Source organism: Poecilia formosa, unplaced genomic scaffold (assembly GCF_000485575.1).
Source record: "Poecilia formosa unplaced genomic scaffold, Poecilia_formosa-5.1.2 Scaffold48, whole genome shotgun sequence".
Lineage (NCBI taxonomy): Eukaryota > Metazoa > Chordata > Actinopteri > Cyprinodontiformes > Poeciliidae > Poecilia > Poecilia formosa.
The window spans coordinates 2,169,649-2,182,001 of record NW_006799987.1 but is presented as its reverse complement, the minus strand read 5'-3'; the positions used below and the strand labels follow the sequence as shown (position 1 = coordinate 2,182,001).

Sequence of the window (12,353 nt, the reverse complement as noted above, 5' to 3'; positions counted from 1 at the left end):
TCAACACTTCACACTTTAACACACACACACACACACACACACACACACACACACACACACACACACACACACCGTGGCTCATTGGTGGCCTCAGGCTGCTTTTCATAACGCTCTAGATAACACCCTCACACAGAGTCCAGACCCATTAGCTGCCGCTGCAGAGCAAAATCGTTTAACGTCAATGAAACGCCGGCTGGTGATGACCAACAAGCACAAAGGGAAAATAAAGCTGCAGAAAACTAACAGGGCGGCTGATTTAAAGGAGACACGTCAACTTCTAAACTGAAAGTTGATCAAATTTAACTTATAACTGCTAGTTTTTCAGCTTGTTTGTCCATTTTGATGGAAATTGAAGCTGAGTGGTGATGAAGTTTATCCTTTCTAAGAAATAAAAGTTTCACTTCATCTGGTGACATCACCTGAGGCATAAATCTGACTTTTCCTCTCTTTTGAGTCCAAATCTGCCCTTCAGTTGTGCTTAGTTGTATTCTGAACAGCTGCAACAAAAAGTCTGAGGAATATGTGAGGCAATGAGAAACACATGGAGCTGACTTATGAAGAGAACCAAGGCAGACGGGAATCACTCTGAGTCGTCATGAAAACCACACAGAAATGTTGTGGCAAGCCCTGCTGAGGTCATAAACAACCATCAGAGTTAGGGCTGAAACGATTAGTCGTGATTAATCATTTATTGAAATAATTGTCAACGAATTTAGAAACTGGCGTCCACAGACTCAAAAAAGGCAATTTACTGAAAGAACATATTCAGATAAGAAAGAAAATCTTCTGTCTGTAAATATCTTCAGAACTCCTCTAGTGGCAGTTTCAGCTTCACCTGGTTTAAATTCTGCTATAATAATTTCCTATTAAACACCTTTTTTAATCCAATTAATAATCTGTTAATCCCAAAAATAATCAACAGGTCAACCCAACACTGTATTAATGTAAAGTCAAGCAGAAAGGTCGGAGCTTTTCACATGTTGACGTTGGAAATATGTTTTTTTCTGCAGATGCTAGGCCTGTCAAATCAATTAATCACACAATAAATTAAAACAAATTCAGTAATTTCACAGCAATTTATCTAAAAAACCTGGATGATAGAAGTTTTCAGTTTGGGGTTTTGGTCTCAACTATCCATTTTTTTTAAGTACAATCTTGTTTACAGAGAATTCATTTAGTTGTTTATTTTAAAATGTCTTAAAGTGTTAAATGCTCATTAGAATCTAAATTGGCATAACATCTTTGAGAATGTTTTGCCATTACTTGAAAATGCTCTCAAAACAATATTATCGTTTATCGTAAAAACTTCTGGGACAATTTATCGTCCAGAAAAGTTTGTCATTGTGTCAAGAGCAGCTGATGCATCTTTTGCTGCAAATGACGAACGATTCACTAAAGGAATGCTGTTGTTGAATTTTAGGCAATTAAATATTTTTCTTATTTTAAAAAGGAATTGAATTATTTTTATTTTTTTCACGTTGTATAAAATATGTTTTATTGAATAACTGCAGGACGTTGCAATGTTTTTATCTGACTAATCGATTAATCGTCAGTATTTCTGCTGTTATTTGCACAGTTTTTATTGTAAATACTGTTTTTTTCCACTGCACAAATGAAGATGAGCATTTTTAGCTCTGGAAGCATCTGTCTCTGATCTGAGGATGTGAGGATCGGCCCGGCGAGCCATGTGGAGCGGCGTCACATTGACGAGGTCTCTGGGACAGCAGCAGGGTCACGTCAGGACACGTCGACTCCTTTCCCTTCACATTTCCTCTTTCTGTCTCGCTTCCTCCAACATCACCCCATGAATCGTAATGTCAAGACAAAAAAGCTGTGGTTTCTGTAATACCCGAATCCAACAGCAAGTGGTGGAGGAAGAAAGACAGAAAAACTAAAAAATGTTCTCCTGAAGTGATCTTCTGTTCCTCCCACCGCCATCAGGAAGAGACATGGGGGGAAGATCCTCCTCCTCCAAATATGACTTATAAACACTAATCTTACAGCTAAACTCAAAATTCACTCAGCGTTGCAGCAATGGGGAACATGACTCAGCTAAAAATATGATCTATAAATATAATTAGGGACTGAATTAAAGTTTTTAACTGAGCTAATTGCAGAGTCTGTAATCAGTTAAGATAAGATAATCCTTTAGTAGTTCAACACGTCAGAAATTTAAGCTCAGAATAAAAGAAAAAACAGTACAGTACTTCTAATTAAATGTTTTTTAGGAATTTAGATTGAACAAATTTATTTTCAGAAGAAGAACTGGATCTGGGTCACTTTCTTCCAGAACTCCTGCCAGTATTTAGACAAGTTTAATTAATTGGATAAAAGCTGATTTGGGTGCAGCAAAGTCGGCTTTTCAGTGAAAGTCTCTGGATCAACATGGTTCTTCTTCTTATAAAAGCTTGTTTATAAAAATACAGATACTTTGGGCTGTACTTTAAATTTTTTCATTATTAGAAAATTATGTTGTTAATGATTTTTACCCTCATGACAAATAAAAACTCTCCATCGGCAATAAGCCTGTGTGCTGGACAGGTCAGCTTGGGGCCGCACAAAGTCAGTCCAAGGGCCACAAACGGCCCCTGCGCCGTACTTTGGACACCCATGAGCTAAAATGGTTGGAACTTGGATGTCCCAGTAAAACAAATTATCCCAAGCTCAGTTTAGAACGGATACAAACGACCAAATGTCCGGAAAACGCAAACAGCGTTTAAGTGGAATCCAGGATAAAAATGGAGTCTCACTGAATGTTTGAACAGGGGGAAGCCGGAGAGCCCAGAGGTAATCAGTGAACGCACCGGGAGGCCGAAGGTTTTACCTGTTTTCTTTGCCGTTTTGCAGCAGCGATGGTCTGTCGGTGCTGGACCGGTCCGTACACACGTACGTGTTCCTGCGAGTCATGGCACTGGCAGGGATGTTGTTCTGGAGCAAAGTGTAAACAAAAACAAAATTTCACAAAAACGAACCTATTAGGTCTGGCAATAACTAACGATTATTTCAGTAATCAATTATTCTGACGATTAATCAATTAATCAGAAATTCTGCAGATTTTTCATTTATTCGCTGAAACGTTTCGCTGTTTCTGCAGAACAAACATCAGCACAGTGCAGGGCTGATAACTGGTCAGCCAATTATCACAGGCTCCCAGTAAAAAGGAGCTTAATGTAAAAAGCAGTAAAAAGCCTAAGTTTTTTTAACATTTATATCTTTGTGCAGTTTTGGTTTAATTACGGCTCTGATTGTGTTGTTTTCTCAGCAGCCTATATGCTCCATTTAACGATTAATCAATTACTAAATTGGTTGACAATTATCAATTATGAATCACGATTAATCTAATGGTTATTGATGAGATCAGCAGAGTTTACCAGGATGTACCTTTTCAGTATTAGGTACCTAAAGAAATTCACCCTCATGTGGTTTTTATAACAAATCGATTAATCTGATTAATCAAAGCCAGGAAATATCTCCTTAAAGTTTATCTGAGAGTCTGGAGGCTGCTGCTTTCCAGTCTGATGGTTGCAAACCTCTGCTGTGCAAAATACCCTGGAGTTCATCTCAGGCTGAACTGATATATATTCAATTGATAAACCTCCAAATTAGTAAATCTGCTCTAAAATGCTGTAATCTGGGGAAACTGGATTATGAGGCCTTACCACAGTCGAATTGACCTCCTTGCGTCTGTTGGGGATCTCTGCTTTATTGGGGTTGTGGGCGGAGCTAACCATGGGACTGGACGGGGTTGGGATGCTACGGGAGCCCACAGTGGAGCCGCTCGGCTTGCGCACGGAGAGCCGCTCTTCTTTGAGGGCCGCCGCCTCGCCCACACCGCTGGGGCTCCGTTTGGGGTGAGCCGACCCGGGAGCAGCTGGACCGCCTAACGGAGGAAAACCATTTACCTACAAATATCACCTTAAAACACATTCAAACTCAAGGCCCAGGGGCCAAATCCGGCACGCCATAACTTATTATGTGGCCCTCTGGCCTCCAGAGAGCCTTCAAGAAAACAGCCGAGTCCTTAAATATTATTTTATCAATCAAATAGAAACAGTTTTTATCTAAATGGTGCCAAATTGTAACAATCAGTCTTTAAAGTTTTTTTTTTTTTTTTGTGATTGTGGAGATTCAAGCAAAAATCAACAGATCGCTGCACTTCTTCAAGCTAATGTACAATTGTGAGTTTATTGCATATTTTACACCAACATTTTCAGACATTGTGTTTAAATGACCAACTCCAACCTGCAGGTGGCAGTATTTCATACTTCTGCTGCCTCAGGCAGTCGTATGGACTGCGATCAATATGATGAGTAAAAAAAGCCACAATTACAGTTCAAATTTTGAAGCACTTTGAACTGAAAATGTGCAATATAAATAAAATTACCTTACCTTCAAATATCGCTACATTTCTTGAGAATATTTAATTATTACCACAATCATTCATGTTTTAGATTGTGAAAAAATCACAAAAACAATGAAAAATTTTGGGACTGATCAATGTAACAAGATATTCAATATTCAATTTTAAGAAGTTCATCAATTGGTTTTTGAAAACATTCATGATCTTTAAGTCACCAAAACGAAGATGAGTTTGACACGCCGCCTCCTTATTGAGATGTTGGGCGTTAGGCTTACAGAAGTCGGAGTGTCGTCTCTGGCGGTGGTACGTCGAGGCGCTTCGCTGAGGCTTGTGACCGGAGGAGGAAGACTGAGCGCCGGAGGAGGAAGAGGAGGTGGAGTGTTTGCTCATCCCGTTGGTGATGGCGCTGGGCCGGATGCGAGCGAGACTCAGGCTGCTGGCCGACCGAGACTCGGCGACGTCCGTCTGAAAGGCGAAACGACAACATGAGCGCGGATGATCGTCTGTCACTACGTTAGGTCCAGGCCATGTAACCATAGAAACGCTGCCTTTGTATTTATGAATCCATTTCATTATTTCTTTTGTTAAATTTTCTCCTCCCCCTCATTTGAATACAAGAACATGAAATATAAGTGAAATAAAAATGTCACAAAATAAAACAACATTAGGAAATAAATAAAACTGATTTAAAAAATAAGTTTAAAAATAAGTGTTTTTTCTTTTTTCCACAGGGACATTTATTTATTTAATGGAGTATTTATTAACTATTTGTTAACAACAGTAATTATTTAAGCCTGAATGAATCACTATAGCTTTCTATATTAAGCTTATTTATGTTTCTTATTTTACCAGGGATGAAAATAACTAATATAAAAATTCACTTAAAGTACTCCAACTATTAAAAAGGAAACATTAATGTTTGATTGTCTTCACAGTAGAGAATCTAGGAGTTAGTCAAACATATTTACAGTACATAAAATGCACAGAATAAAACTTTGTTAAAAAGTTAAATACAAACTAAGTCAAGTTTCAAGTAGATTTAAATACATTTTCCCTCCAAAATGCCATCATGTCGATTATTAAACTAACACAACGCTCCGGGAGATGCGATCATGATGCCATAATTAATATATTCTACTGATTAGCCAAAGAAGACAAAAGAGAACAGAGAAACACTCCACCTCTGTCTTGCGTCCCAGCAGCAGGTACATGGCAGTGATCTCGTTGTATTTGTGTTTAACCAGCGACTCTCGAACCTCCTCTCTGTCGAATCCCATCCCTACGATCACATCTGCAAGAAATCAAACAGGGATGAATCTCTGAAGATGCATTTCTTCATTTAACGCTGCAGCCAAAGTCTCGATCAGCAAAAAACACTAAATGAAAGATGAAAATCAAAACTTCCTTCTCGGTCTCAGGTTCCCTCCTCACTTTCTGTTTCAAAATGTCTCTAATTTCCTTGTTTCTCAGCTGCTTTGTAGTCAAAAACATCTACTGAGATACATTTCCAGAAGGTTTAAGCATTAAAAACAACCTGGCTGTGCAAAAGCCCATTTTATCACCTGAAAGTTGCGACAGCAAAGCTAATAAAAATAAAACTCGTCTCACCGATGCGGCCGCTGTCGCTGAAGTCCTCCTCAGGCTCAACGTGGGGCTTCAGCTCGGCGCCTTCGTAACCAACGTTAATCCACTTATCTTTCATTATTTGCTGATGGCCAGACAGAGAAAAAGGATTTTACTAAAAAAACAAAAGAAGCCACTCCAGCAGAAAGCTGTAGTCTCCCAGTTCCAAACAGCAGCTCAGGGAAATTTACTCCACTAAACATGGGCACAAGTAGCAGCAAACGTGTTCAGGGTATAACTGACAGATAAATTTTACTTTCTGGTTCTTGGTTGCCCCGCCCCTTTCTGATGACACCCTGGGTAACCGCCCACATCAACAACCGCCACTAAATGCACATTTTCATAAAATCTTTTATTGTCCCAAAACAAACATGTCTGGAGATTCTCAGCTTTCCAGGTTTTTATATTCAGGAAGGTTTAAAGGAAGCCATTTTGTTTTAAACTTTAATTTAGAAACTCCTCATTCAACCTCCAACCTGCAGGTGGCAGTATTTCTCACTTCTGCTGCCTTAACCTTACTTGATGTCAAGTAAGGCGGAGACAGTTATATTGACTGATCAACATAGTCAGTAAGACAAAAGTCACAAATACTGCTACACAGAAGCTCAAATACAGTAAAAATGTTCAACTTCTGTTGCATAAAACTTTCATCTTCCACTGCTGTTCGTTGCCCATAATGCACTGCTGCGAACTAGCTAACCCTGCTCTGGAGAGAGGCTCTTTGGACAAAATAAGTAGTTCAATTAACCTGCATTATGTAATTTTAAAATGTTAAAATTTTCGTATTAACTGCAAGCTCTAACGCGTTAATGTTGACAGCCGTAAATATTAAATAAATCTGCCCTTTGAGAACATTCATGATAATAAAATGAGTTTGACCCCCTGAGTTAGAGAAAGCTAAAGTAAGTGCACCCCTCTCTCTCTGCCTGCTGACTGGATCAATTTGCTTCAGTTTGATTGTGATGTTTCAGTTCTATGGCATTTTTATGTTTTTATGATGTCAAGCACTTTGAACAGCCTTATTGCTGAAATACAAATAACCTTGATAGGTTGATCACAGTTTCCTGTTTACCTCCAGGGAGCAGCGCTTGGCGGGGTTCAGGACCAGGAAGCGGCGCAGGATTCCCTCACAGTCTGTGGACATGTAGAAGGGAACGCGGTACTTCCCTCGTAAAACCCGCTCCCGAAGCTCCTGAGCACAGAAACGCAAACATCCATGAATTTAGGCGTTTATCCTGTAGATGTAAAGTTTGGGCGTACCTTCAGGTTCTGGCCGTCGAACGGCAGCGACCCGCTGACCAGCGTGTACAGGATGACGCCCAGGCTCCAGATGTCCACCTCTGGGCCGTCGTACTTCTTCCCCTGGAAAAGCTCCGGCGCGGCGTACGGCGGCGACCCGCAGAAGGTGTCCAGCTTGTTGCCTTCAGTGAACTCGTTGCTGAAGCCGAAGTCGGCGATTTTAATGTTGGAGTCGGCGTCGAGCAGCAGGTTCTCCGCCTGCAGGACACAACAGAGACGGAACGCCCCAATCCTCACTTTGTTAGCTTCAGCTAACGAAGAGAACGTGTCAAACTGAAGGCCAGGGGGCCAAATCCGGCCCACCATAACGCTTTATTAAAAAGGCCAACTTTGCTTTAAATTATCATAATTTTAAAAAATCATACAAAGTTGGCATTTTTAATGGACTTTCAAAGCAACTTTTAGAGCTACTTTGTATTAAAAGTGTCATTATTTACCAAATGACACTTCATGACAGCCGTTATGTCAGTCTTATGCAAACCCCTTCAAATAAAGTGTTACCTGTATAATTGTGAGCTGATTGCAAATTTTAAATTTCTAATTTCCTGCAGGAATTATTTCTTATTATTATTTCTTATTCCTCAGCCTTACTTGAGGCAGCAGCTGATCATATTGACTGTGATCAATGTACCGAGTAAAAAAATAAATAAATAAAAATCCCAATTACCGTCACATATAAGCTAAAATATCACAAAAGACATTAAACTGACCTTCAAGTCTCTGTGAACAATATTCTTCTGGTGACAGTAGTGAACAGCAGAAACAATCTGAGGAGAAACAGAGGAAACAAGAAGCTCATTTGGCACAAATAAATCAATAAAAAGTGACTCTAAAACAATTAAAGTAAAACCAATAAGCTCCAGTTTTGATTTTAGTTCAATATCACAGGATTGATGCAGATTTTCCAGTTCAAAATATAATTTTCGTTGACTCTTTTCAAGTGATTTAAAAAGAAAATAAAAGTTTCCAAGATAAAGATTAGGGTGATGGTAAGGAGGCTTTCCACCCTCAAAGACTTGGAGCTGAATAAGGAACAAAGTCTTTAAAAATCAAAACGTTTTCCACACTGAATCTTCTGTTATCCAGATTTATAAGTGCAGAAATGAAAACTCGTGTTTTTTTCCTTCTTTCTGCATCAGGAACATTGAAACAGTTCAGCTCCACTGTAACCAGCCAGGAAACGGACGCAGACCATGGTGTGCTGCTGAACTCACCTGTCTGAATTTGGCTCTGGCCTCTTTCTCTTTCATTCTGCCATGAGCCACGAGGTAGTCGAACACTTCGCCTGCAGAAACATTAAAAACAAAACACTCAAACTGTCACTGTGCAGACCTCATTCAATTCTAGGGTTTGGCATATTAAGACGAAAGTGGATCTGCCAGGTGGATCTCTTGATAAATATCAGTGACTTTTTTTTTTTAAAACTTTATTATTTATTTTTACCAGCAACACATTCCCACATTTACATTTTTCTGTCTCTTACTGACAAATATCTTCAACATTATAACTTGACAAAAGAAAATGAGACAGCAAATGTTCTAACAAATGTAATAATGAATACACAACAACAGAGTGAAATAAAAAGATAGCAGCAAAGTAAAATAAACAAAACACACAATTAAATCCCCTCTGAGGTAAGATGATCCACACATTGCTAACCACAATGATATTTTAAAAGACTCAAAATACACAGTGAATGCAAAAAGGCAATCCTGTTAAGGTGTCACTGAATTAATAATGGTATGACAGGGCTCCACCTTATATTAAAAACTGTTTTTTGAAGCCTTAGGGAATATGTGATTTCTTCCATCAAATAAATGTCCCAGACTTTTTGTATCCATGTGTTATATGTAGGAGGCCCTGGCTTCAGCCACCTGATAGTTATACATTTTAAAGCTGCCGTAAGCAAGATATTTAGAAGATATTGATCACCCTTCCTGTCTATTCCATCAGGTATTTCTCCCAAAACTGCCACCAGGGGTTTTTTTGGAACATCTCTCCTGAAAATTACTTTGAGAGCTTCAAAAATCTCCTCCCAGAACACACTTAGTTTGGGACAGGACCAAAAGATATGCGTATGATTTGCATTCTGCGTCCCGCAATTTCTCCAGCATGAGCTGGGTTGTGTTGGGCCCATATTACTAGTTATTGCTGGCGTTCTGAAAAACCGGACTATTACTTTCCATTTGAATTCTCTCCATGTATTAGAATTCGTTGTTAATTGTGCTTCAGTACATATTTCTTCCCATGTGTCCCCTGCTATTGACTCCTGCAATTCAGTCTCCCATTTCTGCTTAATGTTTGTGGAATTGTGCATATTCATAGATAAAAACAGCTCATATATTTTACTAATTACTTTTTTATTCCCCTTTCCCCTTTGTATGTCCATTAGGAAATTTTCTATAGGTGTAGGCTCATGAAGTTTAGTCCAATTGTTGTGTGTCGTCACAAAGGTTCTGAGTTGTAAGTATCTATAAAAGTCTGTCCTAGGGAGACCAAATTCACTTTTAATCTGTTCAAAGGTTTTGAAATTTCCCTCTTTAATTAATTGATGGATATGCAATAGTCCATAATTAGACCAGTTTTTGAACCCAGAATCTAAATTGTTTGGTGCAAACGTCTTCATGAATCCTATACTTGATAATGGTGAGATCTGTTTTAATAACTTAAAAGCCGATTGTATTTTGTTCCAAATTTTGAGGGTGTTTTTTGTCCAGATTGTCATTTCCTTTGCAGGAGCATCTAAAAAGGGTAATGTTTGCAGTGGTACTGAGCACATGCTTTCCTCTATTTCCAGCCATCGAGTATCTGCACAGTTCTGTAGCCATACTAATAAGGGTTTAAGTTGTGCAGCCCAGTAATAATATTTTAAATTTGGGAGTTTGAGGCCCCCCTTGGGTTTAGATAACTGCAGAGTTTTTAGTCTGATTCTAGGACGCTTTTTTTGCCAAATGAATCCAGTTATCATTTTGTCTAAGGTGTCAAAGGTAGATTTGGGAATCTCCACAGGCAGCATCTGGAATAAATAGAGTAGTCTTGGTAAAATATTCATATGGATACTTTCAACCCGGCCCAACAGAGAAATAGGGAGTGTATCCCAACGCTCTAGATCATTTTTAATGGCTCGTAGAAGTTTGCCATAGTTTGCCTCATAAAGGTCACATAGAGATAGAGGTATATGAATACCCAAATATTTGATACCGTTCTTGGGCCACTTAAATCCACTCTGTAATTTTGTGGAATCTGAAATTGTGCCGTTTACATCCATAGCTTCCGTTTTTTCAATATTAATTTTGTAGCCTGAGTAAAATCCATATTGAGAGATGAGCTCTTTTAGGTGAGGGATTGTTGATTTAGGTTCCGTCAAGTATAGTAATACATCATCGGCATATAATGAGATTTTGTGTACTTCCTTGTTAATTTCTATCCCTTTAATATTTGCATAATCTCTAATGATTTGGGCTAACGGTTCAATACTAATGGCGAACAGGAGGGGTGAGAGCGAGCACCCCTGTCTGCACCCCCGTTCTAGTAGAAATCTATCGGATCTAAAGCCGTTAACTTTAACTGCTGCCTGTGGAGAGGAGTAAAGAGTCTGCACCCAGTCAACAAAATATGGACCAAATCCAAAGCGTTTCAGAGTATGAATTAGATATTTCCAGGACACTCTGTCAAACGCCTTTTGGGCATCTAAGGATATGATTGCTGATTCAATCTTTCTTTCTTTTAGGATGCTTGTTACATTCAATAAGCGCCTTAGATTGTCAGCATAGTACCTGCCTGCGATAAATCCTGTCTGATCGGGATGTATGATTTGGGTGATGAATTTGTTAAGTCGTCTTGCTAGGATTGCAGTGAGTATGCGTAGGTCTGTGTTCAGCAGTGATATAGGTCTATAGGACTGGCAGTCTGTAGGATCCTTGCCCTCTTTGTGGATTACTACTATCGTGGCTTCTGTCCAAGATGGTGCCATAGTTTTGGATTTTAAAGCATGATGATATGCTTTTAGTAGCAAAGGAGCCAGAAGGTCTATAAAGGTTTTATAAAAGTCGTTGGAAAATCCATCTGGGCCTGGGCTTTTGTTGTTCTTAAGCGATTTAATTATCTGCTTGATCTCCCATTCCTCAATCGGTTGATCTAATTTTGAAGCCGCTTCATCTGTTAAGTGGTTCAATTTTATGTTATTTAAAAAATCTGTGAGCTCTTGGTCATTATTACAGGTATCAGTGACTTTTTTAAAAATAAATAACGTATTTTTTCACAGACTATACATTCAGTCTCAGATATAAACAGACTCATTGTGGTGGGAAATTGGACCCCATTTCTTGGCAGAAAATTGTACATTTTATTTAAATCTGCCGGTTTCTGAACCACAAATCCAAATTTTATGAATAATCCACAAATTTTCTTCAAAATGGTTGAAACATTTTAAAGGAAACGTCTTTAAAATGTCACTTCAAACCAGTTTTAATGTGAATATTGAATCATCCCTGCCTTAAACATTTGTTCCCTTTTTGCAAAATCTCACAGAGTAAAACAGTCCCCCAGCATGATGCTGCCAATACCAACATTCCTAGGTCTAAAAGCTTCATGGCGACTTTCACTGATGATGAACTGATGAACTGTTTGAACTGATGAACTGATGAACTAATGAACTGTTTGAACTAATGAACTGATTAACTGTTTGAACTAATGAACTGATGAACTGTTTGAACTGATGAACTAAAGAACTGTTTGAACTGATGAACTAATGAACTGATGAACTGTTTGAACTAATGAACTGATTAACTGTTTGAACTAATGAACTGATGAACTGTTTGAACTGATGAACTAAAGAACTGTTTGAACTGATGAACTAATGAACTGTTTGAACTGATGAACTAATGAACTGTTTGAACTAATGAACTGATTAACTGTTTGAACTAATGAACTGATGAACTGTTTGAACTGATGAACTGATGAACTAAAGAACTGTTTGAACTGATGAACTAATGAACTGTTTGAACTAATGAACTGATTAACTGTTTGAACTAATGAACTGATGAACTGTTTGTACTGATGAACTGATGAA

The 12,353-nt window shown here is 38.6% G+C and overlaps 1 protein-coding gene across 8 annotated transcripts in view; it reads right to left on the bottom strand.

The window, feature by feature from the left end:
• mark4b (MAP/microtubule affinity-regulating kinase 4b) overlaps positions 1–12,353 on the bottom strand; it is a 59,106-nt gene that overhangs the window by 14,298 nt on the left and 32,455 nt on the right. For all 8 annotated transcript variants that reach the window (XM_016671697.1, XM_016671698.1, XM_007552449.2 and 5 more), the window contains exons 6-14: positions 8,497–8,567; positions 7,993–8,049; positions 7,244–7,480; positions 7,056–7,175; positions 5,969–6,068; positions 5,542–5,651; positions 4,636–4,825; positions 3,660–3,880; positions 2,825–2,928 (exon numbers count right to left, since the gene is read on the bottom strand). In XM_016671697.1, the coding sequence (XP_016527183.1) occupies positions 2,825–2,928; positions 3,660–3,880; positions 4,636–4,825; positions 5,542–5,651; positions 5,969–6,068; positions 7,056–7,175; positions 7,244–7,480; positions 7,993–8,049; positions 8,497–8,567 (1,210 nt within the window). The remainder of the gene's footprint in view (positions 1–2,824; positions 2,929–3,659; positions 3,881–4,635; positions 4,826–5,541; positions 5,652–5,968; positions 6,069–7,055; positions 7,176–7,243; positions 7,481–7,992; positions 8,050–8,496; positions 8,568–12,353) is intronic.